The following is a 12948-nucleotide window of genomic DNA, read 5'->3' on the forward strand; positions in this document are numbered from 1 at the left end:
TGTTAAAACCCCCCATAAATTATTAATAGTCCAAAATCACAATTTCGCTCAAGGGCTTTTTACGACCGCCGTGATTTATGGCCGCTTCTAAGTGTAGATTCCCGATATAGAAACAAAGTCTCTCAGAAGTCCAGCATGAGCACTAACCGTTTTCTCTCGCCGTCGTCTTTAGGAAAACCCCAGTGAAGAAGACGCCGCCGTGGTGGACAAAATCATGTCCTCTCGTGTCGTCAAGAAGGAGGTAGCCGTTGCTTTTTCGCTCTTGACCCGCCGTGATGTGTTTGTTGTCCGTGCGGTGAATTGAAGATTTACTCTGTGTAGGTTTCCCCAGGCGTGCTGGTTGAAGTGGAAGAATTTTTTGTCAAGTACAAAAACTAGTAAGTTCTTCTTGTTGTTATTATTAGCCGATATGTAAAACAATCTTTTTATTATTGCTGTTCAATGAAAGGATTTTTTTTGTTTTGTGCCAATCTAATGGTCTTTAATCAAAAAGTGTGAAAAAGTCCGATTTGAGATTTGTTTTCATTCCACTTAAAACGAGTTGCTTTAGGTGCATCATATACTTAATGTGATGAAACTAATAATCGGAATCATGAGGATCTCATTGTGACATTTTTATCTAGTTTCATCTCTATAATTACGACGTGCGTGTGTTTACGTGTGCGCGCAGCTCCTACCTCCACTGCGAGTGGGCCACGGAGGGCCAGCTGGAAAAGGACAAGCGGATCCAGCAGAAGATCAAACGCTTCAAGATGAAACAGGCACAGCGGGCACTTTTCTTCGCCGACGTAAGGCGACATACACTCAAATGCGCGTGCGTGCGTTACCTGCTGCATGCTTGACTACAGTAGGAAGCAAGCGTGTGTAGGTTGAGAAGCATCTTCACTTGCTGCGTGGGCGGACACATCTGTGTTTGCCTGTTGACTCCAGAAGGCGAGTAGGCGCTGCCATTGATTCGATCCCTTTGTCTCCCTCTTGTGATTCCTAGATGGAAGAAGAGCTCTTCAACCCGGACTATGTCGAGGTGGACCGTGTGCTCGAGGTGTCATATTGCGAAGACAAAGACACAGGAGAGGTAAAGTGAGTCTTTAAAAAAAGTATTTGGAGAGATTAAATAGTCGTACCAGTAAACTGGGCCAACGTTTCAAACTGCCACAGTATAGCGCCAACTACTGCTAAAGAGGATGTACTTAATGCAGTATCGGTGGCTGGTATCGGCAGCCCCCACGAGTACAGATAACTTAAAATACTGCTGGTATCGGTATTCTCTCATGGCTAGTCAGCACTTATCTTTTCATCGAGTTGTCATGATAGGAAATATTCACACTATTCTATCTGTATTTAGCCGTCACCCCTGCCAGTTTTATCTTCGACATCTTTGTGGCTTATATCCTCTCTACTCAAGCACCGTCTTTTGTGCTTGACGAGGGAGGCCCAAGGCCACGCTAATGGGCTCCCTGACGGGCCTTTTGTCAGCGCGATGAAAGCGCTCACTTTCCTGCGTGTCTGCTGGTAGGAAGTGGTCTACTACCTGGTGAAGTGGTGCTCCCTGCCCTACGAGGACAGCACCTGGGAGCTGAAGGACGACGTGGATCAGAGCAAAATAGAGGAGTTCGAGCAGCTGCAGGCGGCCAAGCCGGACTCGCGCAGAGTGGTGAGACAGCTTGCATGATTTTTGGATTAATTCAAGGGAACATCGGTTTGGGATTCTATTTGGATAGCTTATTATAAGACTTTCTTTATCAGGATGAGGGCTGCAATTAATTACAAGTAATCTGCCTTGGACAGTTTGCAGTTTCTTTTCATATTTTGTCCATTATTCAATTCTCTTACATCATTCTAAATCTTCAGATGTTTTATGCCATGCCAAAATAAAAAAATAGCATTATGCGGTGCAATGCAACCCCCTGCAGGATCGGCCCCCAGCCAACCTATGGAAGAAGAGGGATCAATCGCGGCAATACAGGAACGGCAACAGCCTCAGGGACTACCAGCTGGAGGGGGTCAACTGGCTGCTCTTTAACTGGTACAACAGGTCAGTTTCAAGCGTCAGACTGTTTACACGCTTCAGTAGATGCTGCTGTTTTGGTTAGCAACAGTTAAATGGAAAAATTGTACTAAAATGCTCTATTTAGAGAGAGAAAAAAAAAGCCCACCCAGATAGTATATATCAACAATTTGCTTGTTGCCAACATTTCAAAATAGTGTCAAAAAATATATGTTTAATTTGCCTGCCATGATTGTGTTGCCTGTGTGTGGGCCCTAATCTTGTGATTTGGCTCACCGTCCAAATCCTCAAAACAAATAAATCCCAAGGAACTCCTATATAAACATCGGAACTCACACCATATATACTGATAATAAACATTTGTTCCGATCTTTGCTTGAATTTAATATTGCTTGCAGAGAACTGAATCGACTCCTGCTAGGAAAAATGTTGACGTAGACATCCCATTGAATATAGATTCAGACATCTGATAATAAATATTAAATGACATTTTCTGTTGGGTTGTTGCTGCACCGTGTCACCCGCTCTCATTTAGGGACTGCGACATTTCCTCATTTCCGTATCATGCTTTTTCAGTTTTCGCCCACTGTCGAAAAAGGAAGCCGACGCAACACACCTGGAGCACACACTCCATTATGCTTGCGTTACAATTGAGCGCACAGGAGCATTGCGTTCCCACGCGCAGCCATTTGTCAGCAGCAGGGAGGCTGCTTGAGTAGTGTGTTAGCCCCATCCTCTGGATAGCTGTGTAAATGCTACATAAAGGAGCTTGTGATTATTTATGCTCCTCTCTTTAATCTTTTAATATCATCGGCTTTGTTGTTATTTTTAACTCCTGATGTGTTGTAATACAATAATCCTACACTCACTTCGTCTTTCTTATTGGAATGGTTTATGGAATGATTTCTATTGATAATTGGAGCAAATGATTTTACGCTATACTAACAAACGCTGACAAGTCTTTCACGTCATCCTTAGGCGAAACTGCATACTGGCTGACGAGATGGGCCTGGGCAAGACCATCCAGTCCATCACCTTCCTGGAGGAGATCTACCGCGTGGGCATCAAGACGCCTTTCCTCATCATCGCCCCGCTGTCCACCATCGCCAACTGGGAGCGCGAGTTCCGCACGTGGACGCACATGAACGTCATCGTGTACCACGGCAGTGTTGTCAGCAGGCAGATGCTGCAGCAGTACGAGATGTACTTCAGGGACGCGCAGGTAATTATGAGCGCTGTTTAAGGATGTCACTTGCACACCAGATGGCTTGGAAGCTGGTAACATTTTTACAGTTTTTCCTCAACTTTTTCACTCAAACGACCTTCAAGTGAGTCAAATGGACCAACAATCACTTGCAGTGAAAAGCAAACAAAACAAATGATTTCATGTGTTCTATGGTGTGCCTGAATATATTCTTATGTGCCTCTGTGACTAGTTCAGGGTGGATTAAGGTGATTATGCTGCTGACACACCTCAGACTGGCACTTGCCCAGCGTTTGAGCTGCGACAATGTCAGTCTTGTAATGGCTTAGCATTCCCGGTAACAGAGAAAGATGTTGAGGAGCAGTGATGTCAGCAGAGCCTCTGACGGGGAGGGATGGAGGAGGGTACTCACTCAGCCCCTCTCGGGCTTGTCTGATGTGCGAAGGAGGCTGATGTATAATCGTGTGGGGCTCCGGAGGCCGGTTGTCAAGGCGATGGTAACAAATGCAGAGGCGGAATGAGTCGATGGTTACCGTGCGTGCTGACAAATAAACAATCCTGTAGGTGGAAGGAGGATAGGTTGGGGGGGTTAAGTCTCTCCTGTGGCCAAAATAGAATTGAAATATGTCAAATTAGCTTACAACTAAAAGGGATGACTGCTCCTATCTAATGTTTTCTTTTGTTGCTTTAAGGGTCGCGTGTTGCGAGGCGCCTACAAGTTCCAGGCGGTCATCACCACATTCGAGATGATCCTGGGAGGCTGTCCGGAGCTCAATGCCATCGAGTGGCGCTGTGTCATCATCGACGAGGCGCACCGCCTCAAGAACAAGAACTGCAAGCTGCTGGAAGGCTTCAAGCTCATGAGCCTGGTAGGCCGCTCTTTCCATGTGACTTCCTTTCACCTTATCACATCGAACAAAAAGTAAACTGTTGAGAATGTTCAAGCTACTTGGTACTTTGTACGGCTAAGTCATCCCTAACATATGTTTGCGGCTTTGCTTCTGTGTTTCTCAGGAGCACAAGGTCCTGCTGACGGGCACTCCTCTCCAAAACACAGTGGAGGAACTCTTCAGCCTATTGCACTTCCTGGAGCCGGCACGTTTCCCGTCGGAAAACACCTTCATGCAGGAGTTTGGAGACCTCAAGACTGAAGAACAGGTGAGCTCGGGATTTCAGTGCCTGGTCGGCCACCACTTTGATGTTAATGTCAACCAGTCCAGACTAGAATATGGAGCTTATGTCTAACTAGGTCACGGTGTGATGTTGTAACCAACACACTACTGACGTCTGTATCAACACAGTGTGTCCGAATGGAATTAAAGCGGAAAGGAGCCGTGGATGATCTCACTATAAACATTCATATCCTATTAGGAGTCTTGACCGAATGAGCAGAATAGGAAACGGCTGTTTGAAATCTACTGTAAATGGCCAACTTCCTGTTCAATCCCATCATCACACTATAATGGCAACTGAGGCAATGGAAACATTTCTATATATGTAGGCTGATTGTCCAAATATACAATACCATAACAATTATTAAGGTTTTGTGATTGTGACAGTTAGGCCCCGGGACCGGATTCATTTCCATTATTTTAAATCAAATAAAAATCGAATTGCACTGTATTTCACCCAGATTATAGTGAGGCCTTCTTAAAGCTCCTGTTTATAGACAAATGTGTGTGTGTGTGAGGAGGGGGGGAGGTCCTCATGAAATTAGTAATTAGCAAACTTAACTGAATATTGATTTTGGTCAGGGAGATCCGTCTCTGTTGGCTGTCCCCGCAAGGCTTTTTTAAAATTGATCACTTCATAAGACTTGTTTATATGCATGTTGGTGACGATGTGTATGTGTGTGTGTGCGTGTGTGAAAGTGGAAAGTGTGTGTGTTTCTGGAAAGTGGAAAAACAGGTCTCATATGTTGTTGAGCTAACAGCAGACAGCAGTGAACATTTTCGCTCCTGTGTGTTTTCCCCCCTTTCAGTCAATTATTTGCGTGGCTTTTGTTTGCGATCGAGACTGAGCTTCTGCACAATAACACACACTTCACAGTGCAGTCATACCTTTTTCTCACTTTTCTTATTTTTTTTTTTTTTATATTACAGTGAACAGATGTGATTTATTAAACAAAAATCAGAATTAAAGTTGAATGTTGACAGTTTAATCGGGACTACCGTCCAAATATGGTCTGTAAATATATCATTGCCATGTTTCTTTGGGGGTGGTCAACAGGTCCAGAAGCTGCAGGGCATCCTTAAGCCGATGATGCTGCGGCGCCTGAAGGAAGATGTGGAGAAGAAGCTGGCGCCCAAAGAGGAGACCATCATCGAGGTGGAGCTCACCAACATTCAAAAGAAGTACTATCGTGCCATCCTGGAGAAGAACTTCTCCTTCCTGGCCAAGGGAGCGGGCCAGGCAAACATGCCCAACCTGGTCAACACTATGATGGAATTGAGGAAGTGCTGCAACCACCCCTACCTCATCAAAGGTAAGACTGGATCCCACAAAAGAAGTTCTACACCACATCTGGGCCCTACAGCTAATGCTATTTGTGCTCTTTTCAGGGGCAGAAGAGAAAATCCTGGAGGACTTCAGGGAGGTTTATAGCCCGGCTGCCTTGGACTTCCACTTGCAAGCCATGGTGCAGTCTGCCGGGAAGCTGGTCCTCATCGACAAACTGCTGCCCAAGATGAAAGCCGGCGGGCACAAGGTGCTCATCTTCTCCCAAATGGTGCGCTGCTTGGACATCTTGGAAGACTACCTCATACAGAGAAGGTACCTGCTCAGAGACATCATTTCGCAGCTCAAGGAAAGAAATGACTTAACCCGCCTAATTGACCCTTCGCAGGTACTTGTACGAGCGGATAGACGGTCGCGTTCGTGGAAACCTACGACAGGCGGCCATCGACCGCTTCAGCAAGCCCGACTCGGACCGCTTCGTGTTTCTACTGTGCACGCGAGCCGGTGGCCTGGGGATCAACCTCACGGCGGCAGACACCTGCATCATTTTTGACTCGGACTGGAACCCGCAGAACGACCTCCAGGTAGCGCTTGCGTGGAAACACATGATATCAAATCATGTTATGCAAATATTTTCATTTATTTAGCAATTGAAATAATGGATACTAATGACTCTATGAATGGTTTTGAATTCTATTAAGAGAATAATTCAAATATTTTTAAGCAAATCTTCCTATGATTCAGGTCAACAATCATTCGCTTCTTTATGAGCTATCAAATGTCTTGCAACTCCTTCATGCCTAAAGGGGGAGGTTTGTTCAAAAAACATTCAAATTCGATTGATGACATGGAAATATGATGCATTTGCATCGACTATTGAACTCATGAAAATGTGAAAAAAATATCTGTTGCGTAATAATCTGGGAAGTAGTGCATTCTTTAAATAATGTGACCTGTCTAGCTTTCATGCTGGTCCCCATTTATGGGTATGCTTATTTTTAAATTATAGGACTTACTGTAAATTAAAGATTTTCTTTGGACTCATGGAGACTGCAGTTTGAGAAGCAGCGCTTGACGCATTCTTCTATTGTTTGCATCCCTGCCTCCTCATAGGCGCAGGCACGTTGCCATCGGATTGGTCAGAACAAAGCGGTGAAGGTGTACCGCCTGATCACCAGGAACTCATACGAGCGAGAGATGTTTGACCGCGCCAGCCTCAAACTGGGTTTGGACAAAGCTGTGTTGCAAAGCATGAGCGGCCGCGACAACAGCCTGGGAGGAGGTGCAGCAGGAGGCACTGGGGGAGGGGTGAGTCATGAGAATTTAGTTTGAATGACTAATGAAGATTAAACCTCATTTAAGTGTGCAATGGAAAATTGCAGATTTTCATCCACACCAGGAACATTGTAAATTGTAATTCCAGGCGGTCCAGCAACAGTTATCCAAAAAGGAGATTGAGGATCTCCTTCGACGCGGAGCCTACGGCGCCATCATGGACGAGGAGGACGAGGGGGCCAAGTTTTGCGAGGAGGACATTGACCAGATCCTCCAACGGCGAACCAAGACCATCACTATCGAGTCCGAGGGCCGAGGCTCCACCTTTGCCAAGGTGGCGTGACACGCCTAGACATGTGTAGACAAATTGATACCTAATTTGATCGCTAAGATTGTCTGATGTCATCTTCCAGGCCAGTTTTGTAGCATCCGGGAACCGCACAGACATCTCGCTGGATGACCCCAACTTCTGGGACAAGTGGGCGAAAAAGGCCGACATCGACATGGAAATGGCCAATGGCAGAGTAAGTATACTTCTGTTACAGCGCATCAAATAGAGGTCAGTGAGCCACTTGGGTCTTGGATTTTTATGCTGGATTTTTTTAGCTAATTTCCATGAGATTTAAAAAAATAATAATAATAATGAAAACCTTCTAATCTGATTGTATTCAAGGGGTTAAGTTAGTACAACTCCTGGTCTGACAATTTCATTCATTGTCATTACTGCAATTCTGTCTGGAGCATGTGACACACTCTGTGGTCTGCGTAAGAATAGAATCCAAATATAATTGGGTGACTTAGTGTTGAATTACCATGAATGAAAAATACAATTATTGCTTTTATTGCCTTTATGGACACTGTGGGCTTTTTAAATATGACACATTAGAGGTTTGGCCATTATTAAACAAGCAATATCATTTCCTACAGCGCGTTAGTGGAGTATTATCAAGGTTACCCCTCATTTGAATCAATGAAGGAACGAGTCAACCTAGGCCAACTACCAGTGAATTTTATGTTGCATTTAATGTTTGTATTATTTTGGTATTGTTATCATTACACATGGGCAATTTGCGTACATGTGCATGCGGGTTGTATAAAGATTATACTGTTAAAAAAAAAATACACACAAGCATTATATTGGAATTAGACACTTGATGTTATATTGATGTAGCTGATGCATCTGCGCTTGCCTTTACTGTTAAAAAACAATCTCAACGTTCTTGTCACGCCTACAGAACAGCCTGGTTATCGACACGCCCCGCGTCAGGAAGCAGACGCGGCCTTTCAGCTCCACCAAGGATGAGTTGGCGGAGCTGTCCGAGGGCGAGAGCGACAGCGACGACACCAAACCCAAAGTCAGACGAGCCCACGAGCGGCCCAACAGCTACGGACGCACAGAATGCTTCCGCGTGGAGAAGAATCTGCTAGTATACGGGTATGCCAATTAACTTTAGACTGCTCCAAAAATATTATCCGACGTGTTTCATTAGGGTTGAGGTCAGGGGATGATGGGAGCCTTCCTTTTATCGTTATTCAGGTGGGGCCGCTGGAAGGACATCCTCAACCACGGTCGTTTTAAGAAGCAGCTGACCGACTGGGACGTGGAGTCCATCTGCAGGGCGCTGCTGGCTTACTGTTTGGTGCACTATCGTGGCGATGACAAAATCAAAGGCTTCATGTGGGATCTGATTGCACCCGCCGAAGACGGCCGCACTAAGGAGCTGCAGAATCACTTGGGTATGTGAACCCGTTCATGCCTATGAATCAAAGAGACCCGGGATTGAATTTAAACCTTGCGATCCTTCGCCGCCGCCAGGTCTGTCCGCACCTGTTCCTCGGGGCCGCAAGGGCAAGAAGATGAAGACCCAGTCCAGTTCGTTTGACATCCACAAGGCTGAGTGGCTACGGAAGCACAACCCGGAGCATATACTCCAGGACGACGGCTACAAGAAACACCTCAAGCATCACTGTAACAAGTAGGTCACACTTTGATGTTTAAAATAATACTGGATATCTCAAAATCGGGCAAAAAGAGGCTTTTTTTCTTTTTTTTTATGGATTTAGCACTTAATCGAGTCAAAATGCTGTCAGTAAGTCAAAAAGTCGTGTTGTAGCTGTCAATTTGTTTTACCGTAAAGCGGCCGATGAGTCGCATATCCGAACAGGCAATTAATTGCAGCAGAGTAGTCACATCTCCAAGTCGCGTCGAAGCAGTTGAGTAGCCGTGTCTCTCAGTATTCTAGAAGCCACGTCTTTAAGTGTTGCATTAGCTGAGCGCTGAATTGCTTGCATCTTCCTTATAGTCAATAAAGGAAATGCGGTCAAATGCAAATAGAATGTACTCCGCGCTCTTTTGGCCACGCACCCGGGTAATGACGAGCCACTCAAAAACACGCCGCTGATTCATTATCAGACGCAGCAAGCGGTTGAGTGATGGAAATCTTAATGAGACTTCAGGCTTGCCTAATGGCCGCCATGTATCACCCTTACTCGCAGACAGAGGGAGAAAGGAGGGTGGCTGCCAAAGAGACAAAAGCCAAATAGATGTTGATACTGTGCTGCGTTTTCCATGGAAAGTTCCCCTTTGTTTGCGAGTCCAACCGTGTTGAATCCAGCCTTTGTCCAATTTGTGGCGTGCGATTTTTGCTGACTATGACGTTTTCCCCTCTGGATGACGCTCCCCGGCGTTCAATAGAAGCCAAAGCGAGGCGTGACATGTCACGCTTAAGCGCTCTTGTTGTCACTTGCGGCGTCTCCTCCTCCTGCTCGTGTTGCTTCCGGCTTGGGCCGGTGCCTGCGAACAGAGCCCAGAGGGATTCCTCGCATGCCAGCCGGCTGTGTCACGCAACTCAGCTGGCTCGCCGCGTAACGAGCGAGTGACGGCGTGCAATTTTTTTTTGCCTGTGCGTGCTTGTGTGTGTGTCTGAGCGAGCGAGTGAATGAGTCACACTGCACGCACTTGCGTGGAACCTGGAAAGGAGTGATGACAGGTGCGGTGGAGCAGCGGAGCAGCTGCTTCACTCACACAGGAGTGTGGAGGGTGGGCGGGCGTAGCCTACTTTGCATAAGTTCTTTTTTCCTACCCCCTCTTGCCAGGAAACATGTATAACATGGCTGTTGTGTGGTTCCTCTGTTCCTCTATGGCAGCTTAGGTTTCGTTCTGTTCACCACTGTGTGTGCGCATGCGTGTGAGTCTGACTCCCTGTTCACTCTGCCTCCCTGTTGCTGTTCCTGCATGACAACATTGTCCACTAATTTGTCTTTCTGTTTGTGGGTTTTCTTGTTTTTATGCAACACCAACATTGTATCCTTTCCACCATTTTATCCATAAAAAAAAAATCTGTATTGAGGATTGATGGTGCATTGTTTCATTTGGTGTTCATTGTGTTCAACCAGACGGTTTGTGTAAGCGCGCGTGTGTGTGCAGTCTGCACAATTGTGCAAGGTCAGGGTTTTTTCTTTTCTAAGCGGCGGCTTTTCTGCGCGCAGGGTGTTGCTCCGGGTCAGAATGCTGTACTACCTGAAACAAGAGGTGATAGGCGAGGAGGCCCAGAACGTTCTGAACAACGTGGATGCTAGGTGAGTACGCCGTTTGACCGTTAAGCGACAAAGCTGTGAAATTGATGTTATAAATAATTGATGAAGAGAGACGAATTGCATAGCAACAGTATATAATTAATTTCCACACCTGAACCTGCTCTGAAAATTGCAATCTTTGTGTGATAATCACATTTGATTAATTTCATTAATGCTTTAACACGTGTCTGTCATTTGGCTTTAATAACATAACACATTACACTCTCAGTATGTCAAGGGCAGAATTTATCTTACATTAACACATTCATCAAATTATACATTTAACAACATCACATAAAGCATAACTGAATACAAACTGAAATATTTACATGTCACAAAAAGAGGGTGTTGTTTTTGAACGTACCGATACAATCCTCAACCTGTTGAAGGCTTACCAGCCAAATATTTAAGACAACTATTGAGCTCCACCTGCTGGAAATTTTTATAACTACATTACAAAAGCATCATCAAAACATCCTCTTTGTGACATCTCCAGTGACATCAAGATCTGGGTGCCGGAGCCGGACCATTCGGAACTGCCGGCCTTGTGGTGGGACATCCTCTCTGACAAGTGTCTGCTACTGGGGGTCTACAAGCATGGTGAGCGACCGCCACACAATATCCGAACCCTAAACCACAAGTGTGTAGCAGAGGTGCTTACTCTCGTACACCCCTTTCTTAGACGTCTTATGAGGATTATTATTACAGGTTATGAGAAGTACAACACCATCCGAGCGGACCCCGCGCTGTGCTTCCTAGACCGTGTCGGCCGACCGGACGACAAGGCCATCGCTGCCGAACAGAGAAGCAACGATTTCATGGACGGGTGGGTAGAAAACACCCTAAAAGTGCATCCAGCATTCAACAATGCTTTGAAAGTTAGACATTTTGTGCACTTGTGTGTAGGGATGTGGACGATCCAGAGTACAAGCCCGCTCCAGCTCTGCTGAAGGACGACATGGAGGTAAACGTCAGACCCCGCTCGCCAAAGGCCAACGTTGTCTTCTTTTGAAAAGGCCGATCGATAATCAGACTGACAGAGATGAACAAGTTCACTCTCAGCACTGACGTGGCGCTCACGTCTACTCTCATTACTCATTCAAAGTAGTTCTTATGTATTTTTTTTCCACAATTTAAATCGTTTCCATGGTATTTTGTCTTGTCTGTGACATGCTTTGGTCAAAAGTCCCCTAAGGGCTAAAGAAAGGACCAATGGCCGACACGCATATTGTGACATTAACTCTACAGCACAGTTATTGGTAATCACTCATAATTTTACATTTGATGTGACGAGTAGTAACTTTGGATACCAAATTATTTGTTTATAAATAATATAAAGTCATTTTCTCCCCTTTAAAATGAGATGTTCATCTTTAAAATAAATCACCAATTTCCCCATAGGATGATGCCTCTTCTCCCGGAGACTTGGTTGTCACTGACAACGCCGGAGGTGAGTATTAGTCACACATTAATCCTGCGCGTTGTCAGCATGTCTCGGAAATTCCACAGACATTAATTAGCACAAACGCTTTTTCCTCTCCCAGACACGGGTTCGGGAGCAGCGGGTGCATACTGGCCCCCGTCCTCCTTGCTCACTGCCCGGCTGAGGCGTCTGATCACCGCCTCGCAGCGCTACACCAAGAGCCGGCAGATCCTGCAAATCCACCAAGTGCAGTCGCAGTGCCAGTCTCAGCTGGCCGCCATGATGTCGACGCCGCTCGGCCCGCCGCCACCATCGGCCGCGATGCTGATGCCGCCAGCGGTTCTCAGTGACCCGCTTAACCCCAAGATGGCCGCCAAGATTGAACGACAACAAAGGTGATTGGTCTGATAAGAAATATATGACCTGATTAATATTGTTAATCTGTGCACAGTAATGTATGTATTGTATGAACAGAAACTTCACACCTATAATTCAAAAGGTGTATTAACATTTTGAAAATGTAAATTGTATATCATGATATGTGAATTACCAGATTATTTACATTCTGGGATTTAAAATGAGTTCCCAAGACACTGCTGTGCAACTTGAAAAGCATTTTTATTTCCATTGTCAATAGGTGGACCAGGCGGGAAGAGGCCGACTTCTACCGGGTGGTCTCCACCTTTGGTGTGGTCTTCAACCCGACGCTGGGCCGCTTCGACTGGACAAAATTTCGGGCGATGGCACGGCTGCACAAGAAGACAGACGAAAGCCTGCAGAAGTACCTGTGCGCCTTCGCTGCCATGTGCAGACGCGTTTGCCGCCTGCCGCCCAAAGAAGGAGGTCAGAGGATATAGTATACACTTAGAGTACAGTGCAGAGTACGGCTTCTGTTACCGTGGCAACCGGGCCATAGGTCAGGTGTTGCAACTACGCAAGCTATTTATACTCACACAGCCCGGTTTAAAAAAAAGGCAAGCCCCCACAAAGAAAGAATAGGAAAAG

At 45.8% G+C, this 12948-nt stretch overlaps 1 protein-coding gene across 8 annotated transcripts in view; it reads left to right on the top strand.

Moving 5' to 3' along the window:
- Positions 1-12948, top strand: part of chd9 (chromodomain helicase DNA binding protein 9) — a 42884-nt gene that overhangs the window by 23660 nt on the left and 6276 nt on the right. For all 8 annotated transcript variants that reach the window (XM_049719117.1, XM_049719118.1, XM_049719120.1 and 5 more), the window contains 25 exons: positions 173-241; positions 322-377; positions 671-788; positions 989-1075; positions 1517-1654; positions 1914-2035; positions 2987-3230; positions 3905-4081; positions 4227-4370; positions 5442-5697; positions 5774-5984; positions 6058-6253; positions 6783-6977; positions 7093-7278; positions 7358-7468; positions 8180-8379; positions 8482-8681; positions 8761-8920; positions 10434-10523; positions 11017-11120; positions 11229-11346; positions 11427-11484; positions 11922-11970; positions 12065-12338; positions 12581-12786. In XM_049719117.1, coding sequence (XP_049575074.1) covers positions 173-241; positions 322-377; positions 671-788; positions 989-1075; positions 1517-1654; positions 1914-2035; positions 2987-3230; positions 3905-4081; positions 4227-4370; positions 5442-5697; positions 5774-5984; positions 6058-6253; positions 6783-6977; positions 7093-7278; positions 7358-7468; positions 8180-8379; positions 8482-8681; positions 8761-8920; positions 10434-10523; positions 11017-11120; positions 11229-11346; positions 11427-11484; positions 11922-11970; positions 12065-12338; positions 12581-12786 — 3769 coding nt within the window. The remainder of the gene's footprint in view (positions 1-172; positions 242-321; positions 378-670; positions 789-988; positions 1076-1516; positions 1655-1913; positions 2036-2986; positions 3231-3904; positions 4082-4226; positions 4371-5441; positions 5698-5773; positions 5985-6057; positions 6254-6782; positions 6978-7092; positions 7279-7357; positions 7469-8179; positions 8380-8481; positions 8682-8760; positions 8921-10433; positions 10524-11016; positions 11121-11228; positions 11347-11426; positions 11485-11921; positions 11971-12064; positions 12339-12580; positions 12787-12948) is intronic.

This window comes from Syngnathus scovelli, chromosome 4 (assembly GCF_024217435.2).
Source record: "Syngnathus scovelli strain Florida chromosome 4, RoL_Ssco_1.2, whole genome shotgun sequence".
NCBI classification, from domain to species: domain Eukaryota; kingdom Metazoa; phylum Chordata; class Actinopteri; order Syngnathiformes; family Syngnathidae; genus Syngnathus; species Syngnathus scovelli.